The following is a 16,073-nucleotide window of genomic DNA, read 5'->3' as shown; positions in this document are numbered from 1 at the left end:
GCTCCACTGGTACCTCTCCAGGTTTTTAAAATCAAAGTTAAACTTCAGAACATGGTTTCTAAGCCCCTGGACGGTCTGACACCACCTACCTCTTCGGTCTCGTCTTTGCACACTCCCTGCCGTCTCCCTTTCCTGCCCGCACGTGTTTTCGGCCTTTTAAAATTTTCATTCCTTCAAATGTGCTAGACTCTTCTGCCTTCTAGCCTTTGACAGGCTTCCCCTTGTCTGGAATACTCAGTTGTGGTGGCCGGTGTCTCATCTCAGGTACCTTGACTCCTTCCTCTGGGTGAGGGTTTCCTCCCAGGTGGAGACCTTCAGCAGTAGCACCTTTGCTGCCTCTCCCCTTGTCATCAGGCTGCGCAGGCCCTGCACCAGGAGCACGCCTGCCTGCCTCCCGGGGCTGCCAAGGGCCTAACAGTCTGCCCCATGGACTGGGAGAGTGAATCAGCAGTGTGTGAATAGGTGGGGTCGCGGCTCCCAGAGGAATCCTGTGGCCCCGACGCTCTAAGGCCTGTCTGTGTACCGCTGTTCCGAGGTGGTCTTCTATTGATTTTAATGGTAACTGTAGGTTTATAGTCAATAAGATTAAATAATGAGACAAACGAGCCGAGTCTAGTCCCGGTTATTGAGAAAAGAGTTTCATCAAGAATAAAAGAGATATAATAAGTGAAGAAAAAGAAACGTGCTTGCCAAATCAGATTCCAGATCCTGAGATACTAATGGCTTGAAAGGAATAAAAGCGTCAGATAAAAAGAGAGAAGTAGTAAGAACCCCATATACTCCCCATGTCCCCCACTTCCCATGTTCTTTAGGAAAGGAGAAAGCAGAGGAATACATTTCATCTGCTCTAACCTGCCAGTGTTTAACTCATGAAAGACCATCTCTGGAAGAGCGGTGGACAGACAGGCCTTAGGGTGTCAGACAGACAGACAGGCCTTAGATCGTCAGGGCCACGGGATTCCTTTGGGGGCCGCGATCCCACTAACGGAGCACACTGTGATGCCCAGCTGGGCAGGAGACGAGGATTCTGCCAGGGAACACACCCCTCACTCTAACATCCACCAGGGCTAGTTCTACCACCTTGGCGAAGGGGCTGCCTGTGGACACTTGGTGTTAGACGTTCTCTTCACATGTACAGAGAAATGGAGCAGAAAGAGACACATTCCTATTTTATTCTCATCTGACCCTTTATCAAAAGAGAGGGGAAAAATATGCCATCTTTTCATGCATTCACACACTGCTAATTCACTCTCCCAGTCCATGGGGCAGACTGTTAGGCCCTTGGCAGGCCCGGCAGGCAGGCAGGCGTGCTCCTGGTGCAGGGCCTGCGCAGCCTGATGACAAGGGGAGAGGCAGCAAAGGTGCTACGACTGAAGGTCTCCACCTGGGAGGAAACCCCTCACACAGAGGAAGGAGTCAAGGTACCTGAGATGAGAAACCGGCCACCACAACCCAGTGGGGAAGCCTGTCAAAGGCTAGAAGGCAAAAGAGTCTAGCACATTTGAAGGATGTTTTTTTTTTATTGATGTTTAGAGAGAGAGAAGGACAGAGAGATCAGTGTGAGAGAGAAACATTGATTGGCGGTCTTCCCATTCTCCCATATGTGCCGACCGGGGATCCGACCCACAACCTCGGTATGTATGTGCCTTGACCAGGAATCGAACCTGCAACCTTTTGGTATACAGGACGATGCTCCAACCAACCGAGTCACTCGGCCACAGATGACTGTTTTTTTTCCAGGTCACATTTTACTTAGAATACTGTATTATGTGCTTTGAACTTTTGCTGTACAAAATTGGGTACTTTTTATTTTTAATTTTTAAAATTTATTTAGTTTTTAACATATGTTTTAATTGATTTTTTTTGGAGAGAGAGGCAGAGAGAGATACAAACATTGATGTGAGAGAGCTACATCAATCGTCTGCCTCCTGCACACCCCCTACTGGGGATCGAGCCCACAACCCTGGCATGTGCCCTGACCAGGAATTGAACTGGGACCTCTCAGTCCAGGGACGACACTCAGTCCGCTGAGCCACACTAGCAGGGCAACTTTGGCATTTTTTAAGTGCGTCTTGCATTTGAATTCAGTTTTAACTCATTTAACTCTGAACTTCTATTTTCATGGGAAATCTACCTCTAGTGAGCTAAAATACGAGTCCATTACTCAGAGGGAAAGTGAGTTCTATTTTAACTTCAGATAATGAAAAAAAGGTTCATATCTTCTATACTCCTTTGTTGCCTGAGACTATTTCTTTGGATAACTGTTCAGAACTTCTGCGGCGGCTCTTCCTCCCCACCGCCTTCTTTACAGCCCTGTCCCCAGTGGGAACCCGAGATAAGGGCTCTCAGTCATCCGAGCCCTTCTGAGTGTATAGAGAACAGCAGGTGCTTTTTTCTTTCTCAGACGCGTAGTTTCAGATTTGGTACTTGGTCTGCCTTAGCAGAGTTTTCCTTGGAAGGATGTAGATGTAGAATTCTTAATTCGAAAATACCAGATGGACCATTGATCCTTTCGATTGCTCTACCTGATTTTTAAAAAAATTTATTTCCGCCCTGGCCGGTTTGGCTCAGTGGTTAAAGCGTTGGCCTGTGGTCTGGAGAGACCCGGGTTCGGTTCCTGCTAAGGGCACGTACCTCGGTTGCAGTTTATCCCCGTGGGTCGTGTGGGTGGCGACCACTCGATGTGTCCCTTTCACATTGATGTTTCTCTCTCTCTCTCTCTCTCCCTCCCACTCCATCTGAACAAAATATCAAAAAATGTCCTCGGGTGAGGATAAAAAAAAAAAGTTTTATTTCCTGCGACAGACGTAATTTGTTTTATAGCTTAAAAAAAAAAGTTGCGCTTTTGAATTTCCGTGCTTTTTCCTGCTTCACATCAGGCCAAGTGCTTGAAAAATTAAAACCTATATGCTTGCATTTTCATGGTTGTCATGACGATTTCATTCCTGGACTGTCTCCTGTCAGCCGTGAGAGGTGAGGCATCAGTAAAATGCCTTTTGCTTACGTGTGTTTAGGGTTGAGTGGCCTGTATGTGCCCAGTGCAGGTTTAAATTTGCCATCTCCCCCTCCTCATCTTCATAGTTGTGCAGCCCATCACGGGCGTAGTTGTAGGCAAGCACCTGTCATCATTCTTGAGGGGAGAAGGACATTACAGGGTTACACTGTGTGCTGAACTCCGCCTTTGGGCTGAACCATTAAACACTGCATTCGAGAAGTACTTCTTTATAAAACATTTTTTTCTTTATTAATTTTAGAGGTAGAAGGAGAGAGAGAGAGAAACATTGATGGCAGAGAACATAGCTTGGCTGCCTCCTGCATGCCCCCCACTGGGGATCTGGCCCACGACCTGGGCATGTGTCCTGACTGGGAATCGAACCGGTGACCTCTTGGTGCATGGGTTGATGCTCAACCACTGAGCCACACCAGCTGAGCTGATAAGTACTTCTTTTTCATCAGTTTTAGTGGTCAAAAAGAATCCTAGTAAGAAGAGTATTTTTAGGGTCACCTAGTACATACTGCTTGTCTTTAGATTTGTACCATTCAGGGAAATGATTCTCTCTTCCTGTTTTAATGTTGTTAAGAAAACAGCCTTTCCTTGGTAAACCTCCAAATTATCATTACAGGCACACATGAAGATGATTATAAAGTTGGGGATAATGAAGAGCAGGGGCAGCACTATAGATATCACTTATGTTCTCTGTCTTCATTCTGTATCTGTTTTCCAAAAGTGGAACTCTAACAGTGTTCCTAGCTAACAGTCATTGAGCGTTCACTGTCTGCTGAGCACGGTTGTATGTGCTTTTGGTGTATCAATTAATTTGGACTTCACAGAGTAGTCCTATAAAGTAGTAGGTTGTATCCCATTTTACAGACGAGGAAACAGGCACAATAGGTTAACTAACTCTTCCAAAATCACGATTACTGAGTTTCAGAGCTGAGATCTAAATTCAGGCCATGTGATACGGTGACCCCAGCTCTCAACTGTAAACGTTCTGTCTGTGCGACCCGTCCTGCTGCAGCCATTGGAGAGCTGGCTGCTCAGGGTTTCCTGTCCTAAGGATAACGTCCAGCGCTAGCACCACCCTTTCGTTCTCACTTCTCTGGCCACAGCGTGCATTTCCAGGACACCCCTTTTCCCTGCGTGTTCTTCCTCTCTGTGTCTCTGTCTCTGTCACGCTCTCCCTCTTACTTTTCTGTCTTTGTTGACCTTCTCTCTTTCTGCTGTTCTGATTTGCACAGCAGCTCGCTCTCCTGCCCTGGGATGCTTGTATTCTGCTTCTCTGCTCGCTTCGTTTTCTTCTTCCACAGCCGGAAGTTTCACCGGGGTCTGAAGTTCTTCCTGTTTGCTTCCCCCCTGCTTTGTCCCGCTGCGAGGACAGAAGCTGCCTCTCTCTCCTCGGTTCTTTAGTGACTAAAAGAGTTCTTAGAAGTACTAGCTGAATGGCTGTCTGCCCAGTTGATTACCAGATGATGTTTGTAACCCCCTTTATGTATATATACAGGCACTCATTCTATGTGTATTAAATAAATAAAAACTAAATGATTACTGCCAGTCCTGGTATATGTATGTTCTGATATGTACGTTACTATATGCAGCCATTTTTACATAGAATCTATTAACTTACATCAGTCGCAATGATCCTCCAATATTTCTTAGTAGCCTTGGATAGCAAAAAGCAGTAACTTAAGAACACTTAGGTCTCCTGCCAAGATGTTAAAGTAAGTTAAAATCTTTAATCACTAAAAGTTTTATGAGAAATATATTTTCAAAATTATGATGGAAAATTACACCTAAAGGAATAGAGCAGGAATACATTAGAGGAGGAAAAGTGGTAAAATTTGCCAAAGTACCAAGTTGTGAAGGAACAGAACAAAATTCAGAATCAGAAAGGTATGTAATGTTTCAATAACCGGAAAAATGCAATTTTTATGCTTTAGTGTAGATAAAGTATGTTATCTGTGTGGTCACGTGGAGGTCACTGAAGATTATGAGGCTTTCCTTGGTAGTACACGTGGTTGGATGCTTACCTTTTATTTATTTGAAATGTAAATTTTACATTTCTCTTTGTTAAAAGGTCCTTATGTGTGCAGTGATTTTTTGTGTGTGTGATGGCATACAGCGTGACCTTTTTTTTAATTCATTTTTTACACTTGATGGGTTAAGACCTAAAATGTTGGTTTTTTAACTCCGATTTCTATTTTTCGATCGTCACACTTAGAGTATGTCTGTGAAGAGATTGTGTAGTTGGCATGGGCATCATAATTCAGGGAATGCCATCGAGCGGTAGATGCATCGTGATGAGATCAGCTGCCTCAGATAAGCTGAGGTTGTCTGCGCCACCTCTATGGGAATGTGCAAAGACCCAAATTTCAGGACAGGACTCGTGCCACTTGTAAATCAGAGAGCTGATGTGCAGTGGATCACTGCATCCTTGTCTGGAAACAGGCTATTCCCAGAGAGTACTGGCCCTGGGTGTAAAGGCATCTGAGGATACAAATGTATCAGTGTTTACCCCACGCTGTCCCGATAAGACTGAACCCACTAGTCATGAATAGTAGTCATTAGAGAAACATTTGCTCTGGTTCATTTGTTTTGTTTTCTTTAAATGGGTTTTTATTGATTTTCTTAGAGGAGGGGAGAAAGAGAGAGAAACATCAACGTGAGAGCGAAACATCGATAGCTGCCTTCTGCACGCCCTCCACTGGGGATCGATTCCACGACCCAGGCATGTGCCCTGACTGGGAATCGAGCAGGGACGATGCTCAGTCCACTGAGCCACTTGGGCCAGGCCTTTTTATTGTTCTTAATGTACTAGCTTTCTTTTCCTACTGTGCCATCTAAGGTTGTTAATGACCTTGTCCCTGAGCCCCGGAGGCGTCTCTGTCTCTCATCCACGTGTCTCCCGGCGGGAGCCCTCCCTGCAGCATCAGCGGTGGCTGCTTCCTCCTCCCTCTTCTCTGATGCTTCACTCTTTCCTTCCAAGGTTTTTACACGTGCCATCTAGTAGTAAATTCTGGTATTATATCGTGTTTATTATTTTATATCCTATTTAACACCTTGCATTTTCACGTGGATTTTAGTGGCCATTATATGGACATACCATAATCTTAAAAACCATAAAAGGTCATGCCCTGGCTGGTGGGGCTCGGTTGGGCGATGTCCTGTGTGCCGCAAGGTTGCTGGTTCAAGGCCCTGTCAGGGCACGTGCCCGGGTTGCCGGCTCAGTCCGAGGGTTGTGCAGGAGGCAGCAGGTCGATGTTCTTCTCTCACATCGTCGTTTCTCTCTCTTCTTCACTCTCTAAAAAGCTCTAGAGCCCTGGCCGATTTGGCTCAGCGGTTAGAGCATCGGCCCGTGGACCAGACAGTCCTGAGTTTGGTTCTTGCTAAGGGCACGGACCTCGGTTGCAGTTTGCCCCTGGCACCAGTTGGGGTCTTGTGGGTGGCAACCAGTCAATGTGTCTCTCTCACATGGATGTTTCTTTCTCTCTCTTCCCACCTCTCTCCCTCCTGCTCTATCTGAAGATAAATGCAAAAATCTCTGTGGGTGAGGATAAAAAAAAAAAAATCAATAGAAATATTTTTTAAAAATCATAAAAAATTATAAAATAAATGGCTCATTTTAGAAAGCTTCTGCCATAGTATTATATTAAAATCATTTTGAAACTATATGTAAGAAAGTGGAATAGTAGACAAAAGTTATATAGTTTGTACAATTTACTGATAAGTGAAAGACTAATGAAGGGCAGTAACCATCACTGTAATAAACAAGGAAAACACGACCTTAAGCCAAGTCACTGGGAACGTTCTCTCTTTGTCTCCTCATGTTGAAGTAGCGTCGTGCTGGGTCTCTAAGCCCCTCCGGTGGGCCGCTCTGGCCTGTGCATTCGGACATGGAGAGAGGTCTGCATTGCCTTGTCCTCCGGATCACCCCACTTTGTTCTGTGGGGTGTGGTCATTACAGACTGCAGTGTACATACACATAAAGTTAATTTAAAGAGTGTCCTGTTCACTGCTTTATTAAATTACTTGTCCTGTGGCATTGGTTTTCCTTCTAGTGGACCCAAATACCTACCGTGGGAATTTATCTGATTTTTGTATTTGTGTAAATAGATGATAGAGCCTGTAATTGCTACAGTAAATGATTTTTATTTGCATTTGAAAACACATCGCATGTAGTGATTAATGCTTTAAAGTATGAATATGAACACAGAAGAATAGAGAGTTGTGAAAAATTTCATGTGTCAGTAACAATATATTCAATGAAAATACCCCCTGTAATAGTCTGGTGGCAAACTGAAATTTCACCTCTTTTATTTCAGTGAATTCAGCAGCTTGTGGTGCTTGATCCTTACGCTTTATGTGAATTCTGAGTCATTTCTTTAGTAAAAATAATGTATTATTAAGGAAGTTGAAAACATTATTTTGCTGGGACATTCGTTTAGTTAAGAGTCAAGTCACATATTTCATTTACTTACTGCGTCTGTCCCCACTTCCCAGGAACATATTTGGTCTGCGACCTGCGGACTGTACAGACTGCGAGACGACGAAATCGCTGCTGCTGCCGCCAGAGAAGAGCGAGTCAGCAACCAGCCACTGCTCAGTGGTGAGTGTGGATTTAGTTTGGGGAAATTTATATCTTTTACTGAAATTGGTTATGAAAGAAGCATAATGGGAAAATTTCCAGTTGCTTTCCTTCACTAAGCAGTTACTGAGCACTTCCTGTGTGTTAGCCGTTGTGAACTTGAAGACATAATCAGAATAAAGATGCCAACAAGTACTCGTCGCACGTCCCCTCTGTGTTTTAGGAAGCATTCATACGCAGTAGGTGTGACCGATGGAACTCTTATTCTTAGAGAGCTCGCGTTGTAGTGGGATGGAGGAAGCACGGCACCTGTGTAAGGTACATGCATCAAACAATTCCAGGAGCTTCCACGTGGGCGCTGCGACGAAGGTCTGTGGCTCCGTGGACGTGGTGGACCCCCGCTGAGGCGCTGCTTTGCATCGGGGTCATTGAGGAGAGCCTCCAAAGAGTGGGTGCTTGATTTGATACCCACGAGGGGCCGAGGCAGCCAGTGGGTGCAGAGGACCGGTGCGCCGGGCAGGGGAACAGCAGTGGACAGGCCCCTCGGTGGAGGAGCGTGTCACATTGGAAGGACAGAGAGAACGTCGTCATTACTGGCAACTAGCGAGGCTAGGACTAGTGAAAAAACACCGAAAGGACTTAAAGCAAAGGGAGGACATGATTTAATTTGTGCTTTATTATTATTATTTTTTTTATCCTCACCCGAGGACATTTTTCCATTTTTTGTTCAGGTAGAGTGGGAGGGAGAGAGAGGAAGAGAGAGAGAAACATCGACGTGAAGGGACACATCGAGTGGCTGCCACCCGCACAACCGACCAGGGCCGGGGACAAACTGCAACCGAGGTACACGCCCTTAGCGGGAACCGAACCCGGGTCTCTCAGGACCGCAGGCTGACGCTCTAACCGCTGAGCCAAACCGGCCAGGGCTAATTTGTGCTTTAGAAAGTTCACTGCAGCTGCTTTGTAATAAAGAGACCAAGGGGCGGGGGCAAGAACGGCAGCAGGGAGATTGCTCAGGATAAAGGTACATAAGGCAGGTTTAAGGTAATAGTGAGGACCGTGAGAAGTGATGCGGGTTAGTACGTGTTTTCAGTTAGTGCTGCCGTAGAGAAGGAAGGTAATAGTTCTGTGTGTGAGTCTGTAGCTTACAGAGGTGCCAGCTGGAGATAAACCCATAGTTTAGTGGGGAAAATAATGTAAAAAGTTTAAAAATTCATGGACACAGCCAACAGTCTGGTGATTACCAGAGGGCAAGGGGGTAGGGAGAGGCAGAGGGTATGGGGAGGATGAATGGTGGTGGAGGAGACGTGACTTGAGGTGGTGAACACACAATACAGTGTACAGATGAAGTATTGTAGAATTGTGCACCAGAAACATATGTTCTTATTAATCAATGTCACCCCACTAAATTCAATAAAAAAGAAAAAAAATATTACACATGTAATAAATTCATAATAGAAGCCATAAAGATGTTCAGTAGAATTATACAGAAGGAAAAAACTAACTTCGGGAGGAATCAGGGATTACTTCACAGAGAATGTTACAATGAACATGTCTAAGACCTTCTCTATGAAGCCTTTAAAGGTAAAAGCTTGCCAGGTGGTGTGGCTCAGAGGATTGGGCGTCCGCTCATGGACTGAGAGGTCCTAGTTCGATTCCTGGTCAGGGCACATGCTGGGGTTGCTGGCTCGATCCCCACTGGGGGTGTGCAGGAGGCAGCCAGTCGATGTTTCTCTTTCATCGATGTTTCTATCTCTTCCTCAACAAAATCAATAAAAATATATAGTTTTTTAAAAAAGTAAAAGCTTTAATGAGGTATCTAATAGAATACTGTTGGTATAAAGAATCCCTACAACTCAATAACAAAAAATCCATTTGATTATAAAATGAGCAGAGAATCTGAATAGACATTTTTCTGAAGAGGAATACACGTGACCAATAGGCATATAAAAAGATGCTCAGTGTCACTGATCACTGGGGAAATGCAAATTAAAACCACAATTAGAGTCACACCTGTTGGAATAGCTATTATAAAAAAGACAAGAAATAAGTGTTGATGAAGATATGGACAAAAGAGAACACCTTATGCACTGTTGGTAGGAAGCTAAATTGGTGCAGTCACTATGGAAAATAGTGTGGAAGTTCCCCAAAAATTCAAAATAGAACTACCGTATGATCCAGCAATTCCGCTTCTGGGTATTTATCAAAAGAAACCAAAAACCCTACCTTGAAAGATATTTGCACACCCTGTGTTCATTGAAGCATTGTTTATGAAGCCAAGATAAGCAACCTAAATGTCCATTGATGGGTGAATGGATTAAGAAAAAAATACACACACAAATACATACATACAGAATGGAATAATATTCAGCCATAAAAACCAAAGAAATCTTTCCATTTGTGACAGTGTGGAGGCACATTGAGGACACTATACTAAGTGAAATAGACAGAAAAAGACAACTACTGTGTGATCTCACTTAACTGGAATCTAAAAGCAACAAACAAAACCTCCCCCAAAAACCTGAGCCAGGATGCAAAGAACAGATTGAAAGTTGTTAAGAGAGTAGGTCATAAAAGTTCTCATCATAAGAAAAAAAAAAGTAACTCTTTGGCGATGGTTGTTAACTATACTTACTGTGGTTTAGTTTTTCTGTATATACATATGTCGAATCATTATGTTGTACATCTGGAGCTAATATAATGCTGTATCTCAGCTATATCTTAGTTTAGAAAGAAAATGTTATTAGCTGAAAATAACAGAAAACTTTCACTCAAATATGTAAAGACCGTGTACAGCTTATATGAAGATAATCCCAATATAAGGTAGCTTTCCACTTGGTAGCTCAGCAGTTAAGTGGCTGCACCAAAGACCTGGTTTCCCACCATCTTCATTCTTTGCCATCCTCAGCTTTGTCTTCACTAACCCTCCCCAGTGGTTGTAGGACGATGGCTGCAGTTTCAGATGGGACAGTGTCTGGTGTTAAAAGGATGAAAACATTTCCCAGAAGCCTTCAGTGGACGTTCTTCCTGTCCCATTTGTCAGAACTGGTCACACGGTTGGTTTTGACATACGTCATGGTTGAAGATAGGGTTAGTCCTTGAAGAGTGGTATCTGAACAGGGCTGGGATTCTTACAGTGTGTAAGAAGTGAGGAATGGGCTTTGAGTGGACAGCCAACAGTGCCCACTGCCGTCAGGTATGCAGAGGGTGGCAGGCCCGATGGAAGGAGCAGCTGCTCAGAGACGGGACGGCACGGAGGACCTTGGCCGTCTGAGAACCAGAGTTTAGTGTGAGGAGCGTGAGTGTGTTAAGAGGAATGGACAGTGAAGAGCTGGGTTGGATCAGATGGTGCAAGGCCTCGAATGCCCCGAGATTAGACTTTATTTCCCTGGTTAGCGGGCACCCTCAGGGTGCTTTTAATGGGGTGGGACAAGACTGAAGACTGGCTAGGAGGCTGTGGTGGTAAGTCCAGGTGTGCTGTGCTCAGGAAGTAGGGCGGCGGTGGTGGTGTGGGATGGGCAGGATGAGAGGGTTTCACAGAGAGTGGATGGAGGACTCACTATATTTAGCACCTGCTCAGATGGAGGAAACAAGAGAAAGGAATATGTTGACATGTAGGACCCCTAGAGAAGACTTCTTGTCTAGTAAAGGCAGCGGCGATGAGCTGGAAGAGAACCTAGAAGTCAGGTTAATTTCCTCATTTTAGAAATGAGGAAGTTGAGACCTAGGAAGGTTGTGATCTGCCCTGGGTTAATCAGGCATACAAAAAATTTTTTTGAATGGATCAGTTAGAACACAAATTATTCAAATCTTAGGTCAGTACTCGTTCAGTCTCCGCATACTTAACTATAAATTGGCACTTATTTTATTCATTTGAACTTGAACTCTTCTGGCAGAACATAGCATAACTAAGTTGTCATTTGCCAGCATTCCTTTTATGTAAAAGCTAGAAAAAGATTATTTAAAGTGTGTCAAAAATAAGATAATCTTTATGGTATTCTTGGAGTCTGAGGATATGAATGCCCTTCAGAAAGGAGCAAAGTGATTATCCTCCTCCCGGTTGAATACTCCAGTTACTATTGTGTTTTTATTTATTTATTTTCTTTTATTTATTTTTTATCCTCAAGGACTTTTTTTTTTATTTTTTGATCAGATGGAGTGAGAGAGAGAGAGAAACATCAACATGAAAGGGACCTGAGTGGCTGCCACCCACATGACCCACCAGGGTCAGGGACAAACTGCAACTGAGGTACGTGCCCTTAACAGGAGCCGAACCCGGGTCTCTCCGGACCGCATGGCAATGCTCCAACCACTGCGCCAAACCGGCCAGGGCTGTTGTGTTTTTGTTAAATGTAGGAAACCTATGCTTTCTGCACGTCACATGGACATGGCCAGTGAATACCATTATTTACTATCTTAATGGTAGATTCTTGACTAAGGAAAAGATAACGAATGATAAGTTCTGAGTTGAAAGGGATTTTCTTTATGCTCATTCTTAAAACCGAAGCTCTGGAGTCTGCCGTACTCCAGCCCCCAGACTCCCTGCTCTCATTCTTTCTCAGCACATGGCTGTCTCGCAGTTGCTTGAATCCGCCCAACGTGCCCCATTTTAGATCCTCAGCACTAGCTCTTGTCTCTGCCAATGACAAATGTGGGGACCAGATGTCCACATGGCTCCTCGCTTTCTTCGGATTCGACTCCACTGTCGTCTCACCGAAGAGATCTCTCTTCTACAGTATATTAAGTATATACCAGTGCCTCTAAGCCCCTGCCCTGCTTTGTCACCTAGCATTGTCTATATATTGTGGATATTGTCCCCCAACTAGGATGTAAACACTGAGGGCAGGCACTTGCCTCCTGGGTTAACTATGGTAGTCCCCACACTGAGAACAGTGTCTGGCGCACAGCTGTGCTCAGCAGGTGCGTGTGGAGTGTGCATGGCCGTGAGGGTGGTTCAGGACACGTGCTCGCCCCTGAAACCGGCACCAGCGCCTCGTCCTTGGGTCTGAAAGCGCTCAGATCAGTGACTTCTGAGTGATTCTGCGAGACATCGAGACATCGGTGAAAGGGGGTGGGGCTTGACTTCCTCTGCTAACCATTCAGAAGGTTTGTCAGTGTCAAGTGAAGATGAATGGCCCTTGAAAAGCATTTTTAAATTTGAGAAGCAGTCTGGGGGCTTAAAGACTTAAAAAGCTCCTTGCTCTGTTCATTTGTTCGTTTGTGACTTCTCTGCCCGTGATCCCGTAGAGCCGCATGTTGATCCTATTTCTTCTTCTCAAAACTTCTAAGCCCTGTTTTTGATAAACTCATTAATTAAGAATAACTAATTTATCTAAGAATATGTTCCATGTCAAATTATCCCTTAAATAAGAATTTAATGTCCGTGTACATAGTATCTAATCGCTATAAAATCAGGGTTTTGGACCCCTTGGGGTGTTTTTCGAATGTGTTTTGAAGCTCATGGTTCTGAGACCTCTGCTTATTCAGACCCAGCACCCTACCCCCACCCCCACCCCCACCCCGCCCTCACTCCGGCCCCTGGCACACATGTGCTTCACTTGTGTTTGCTCTGTGTTTTATTTTCTTATTGGCATTTCTGAACTGTGAGAAATTAGTGCCAGTTTCTGTTTCTTGAATTCACATTTAAAAACGGTGCTAGGAAAAGTCTGGACCCACTTCGGTGCTTTCCTTGGGTTGGTAGAAATAGTATCATATCCTATATTTGGAATTGATACCTTTCCACTCTTGTATTTTGTGTAGAGAACTAATTTAGCCGAAGTGAAGTTATATAAATTAGAAAGTAAACTGTTCCATTTGGAGCTATTTTATGGCACTTATTTGTATAACTGACAAGAATTACTGAAATACTGTTGTTGTTTTTAATATCACCATTGTGCAGTCATTCAACAATCTGTGGGGTATGCTGAACTGTTTTCACGTTGTGGCGTGTTGACAATGTTTAGGGTGGACGAGGTTTACCGCGCTGCAGTTCAGTGTCTAGGAAAGACAGCTGGGCAGAAAGGCATGGAAATGTGTGCGCCGTGCCTCTCCAGTGAAAGACCTTTGCGGCCTGAGCCTTAAAGCAGTAGGTGATTTAGGAAGGTGGACTTCTAAGTGCTGAACATTACAATTTAAAAAGACTTTTCCATCACCACTTACCTCCCCCATACCTTCCTCCACCTCCACCCACCCTTCCTCCTGCAGTCACCACAGTGATTGTCTATGAGTTCTTTTTCCTTTTGAAATAAAAATAAAAGACGTTTTATGAAAATCTTAAACAAATATCTTGGTATAGATTGTTAACACATAGTAGACTTTCATTTAATATATTTTGGATGAATGAAGTATTGAGATCAGTCCATTTGTAGGTATAGCCAACAATTTAGATGTAATTTTATAGGACATCAGACTGGATAAATGATCACTGCTCTGAGAGCTGACGTGCATACACAGGTACCAGCTTTGTCTAACCCAGGTGCTGGCCTGCACTGGTGATCACTCTGTCCGTGTTTCACTCGTGTATTCGCGTCCAGTACGCATATATACTCACACACGTAGGGGAGCACTGTCTTGTGTTTGAACACGACAGTATTGTGTTTTACTTTACCCTTTAATGCAGTGGTGTTGACTTTCCTTTCTTCATCGCTCAGTCCTCGCTGCTGCTCCAGCAGGCAGCCTTCAGCCGGCTCTCCTTCCTGTTCCGTTTATTAAATTCTGTTGGCTACTATTGAATAAATGATCCCATTGTGTGTGTTTTGTTTTTAATCTTTCAAGTCTAATCTCTAATGCTATCCATTGGTGCCTTCTCTGTGTTTTGTCTTTTTTGTCTCCTGTAATACAGTTCAAGTGTTTCTGTGGAAGAGAAGATACTAGCATTTGTTTCCTTTTCATGAGCTGCATTGACTTACTACTGTGTTTTGTAGTCTCTTGTCTGTTTTCTTTTTCCTGGTTTTGAAAGGTAACTGTTTCAATGTAAAAATTTGTTTCTATCTTTCACATCACTGCTGTTCTAGAAGTCTTAGCGTTGTTTTTTTCCACATAATCTCAGTTTAAACTAAATAAAACAAGTTTGAGTTAAACTCTTAAGAAGTACAAATTGATTGTTAGACTGACAAACTTCAAAGGGTAGGGGAGTGGGAGGGATGGGAAGAAATAAATCAAGGAACTTATATGCATATATACATAACCAATGCATACAGACAACAGTGTGGGGAAGGCAGGAAGGGGTCAGTAGGGGGAAAAGGAGGAATATCTGTAATATATTCAACAATAAAGATAAGTTTAAAAAACAAACAAACTACTAGAATGAGTTAGTGGAGGGGAGATAGGTAATTGATCATTTTAAATGGGTATTATGGATTACTTAAAAAAAAAAAGGCTTAGCGATGACAGAATGAAACTGTAAAGAGATCCAATTTATTTTTTATTTATTTATTTATTTATTTATTTATTTATTTATTTTTATCCTCACCTGAGGACATTTTTCCATTTTTTTGTTCAGATAGAGTGGGAAAGAGTGAGAGAGGAAGAGAGAGAGAGAAACATCGACGTGAAGGGACACATCGAATGGCTGCCTCCTGCACGACCCAACCAGGGCCGGGGACAAACTGCTACCGAGGTACGTGCCCTTAACGGGAACCGAACCCGGGTCTCTCTGGACCGCAGGCCAGCGCTCTAACCGCTGAGCCAAACCGGCCAGGGCAAGAGATCCAATTTAGAATCAAGGAAACAGGATGCCCTGGATATAAAGAGCTATCCCGGGTAATGGTTTAATTGGGGGCGGGGGAAAGAAATAGAAAACTAATTGTTTAAATGAATTGAGCATTAAGGTTTTGAGTGATGAATCTGGGAATTAGTAGATAGAGTAAGCTAAGGAATGAAATTCAAGCTTACATCAAGCGAAGGTCAGTTTGATATCTTAATCTTCAAATGTTTCTAACTCTGGCATCTCCTTTTCTATTCCCAGGCACGCGCTGGTCAGCGCAGGGATGGGCCTCTCGCGCTGATAGGCAGTGGGCTTTCTTCAGAGCAACAGAAGATGCTCAGTGAGCTCGCAGCAGTCCTCAAGGCTAGGAAATGTGCTGACTTTGACAGTACAGGTGAGGCTTATGTATTTCTTTTTGGTAGAAGAAAAGTTTAATTAGGTAACTCCTTTGTAGCACTCCATTGGGATATGGCTGTATACTTTGAATCTTATAAGAAAGCTAATATCTTTCCGCAGTTATAAAGTACGTACAGGCCTGATTTGGTTAGGAAATGTAGTTTAAAGCTTTGCCCTTAGTTTAGGACAGAACATATGTCAGAAGAGAACATTTGTGAGTTTGCTAATGACAGGGAAATTATAGTGCGTATAATACTTTAATTCCTCAGTTTTGATTTGAAAATAAAGGAAAAAATGGTATATGTTAATGTGGTTTTAAGATATTTGATTTATGATCTGATTTTTCATGTTGGTGGCCAGGCTAGAGGATCATAATAAAAGAAATATTA

At 43.5% G+C, this 16,073-nt stretch overlaps 1 protein-coding gene across 4 annotated transcripts in view; it reads left to right on the top strand.

Annotated features, from left to right (window-relative positions):
• The window catches only part of BARD1 (BRCA1 associated RING domain 1), a 69,322-nt gene that overhangs the window by 39,068 nt on the left and 14,181 nt on the right, over nucleotides 1-16,073 (top strand). For all 4 annotated transcript variants that reach the window (XM_036254859.1, XM_036254861.1, XM_036254860.1 and 1 more), the window contains 2 exons: nucleotides 7,499-7,604; nucleotides 15,550-15,682. In XM_036254859.1, coding sequence (XP_036110752.1) covers nucleotides 7,499-7,604; nucleotides 15,550-15,682 — 239 coding nt within the window. The remainder of the gene's footprint in view (nucleotides 1-7,498; nucleotides 7,605-15,549; nucleotides 15,683-16,073) is intronic.

The sequence above is a fragment of the Molossus molossus genome, unplaced genomic scaffold (genome assembly GCF_014108415.1).
Source record: "Molossus molossus isolate mMolMol1 unplaced genomic scaffold, mMolMol1.p scaffold_m16_p_11, whole genome shotgun sequence".
In the NCBI taxonomy this organism is placed as follows: Eukaryota; Metazoa; Chordata; class Mammalia; order Chiroptera; family Molossidae; genus Molossus; species Molossus molossus.
This window is presented reverse-complemented; position numbering and strand designations above follow the sequence as displayed.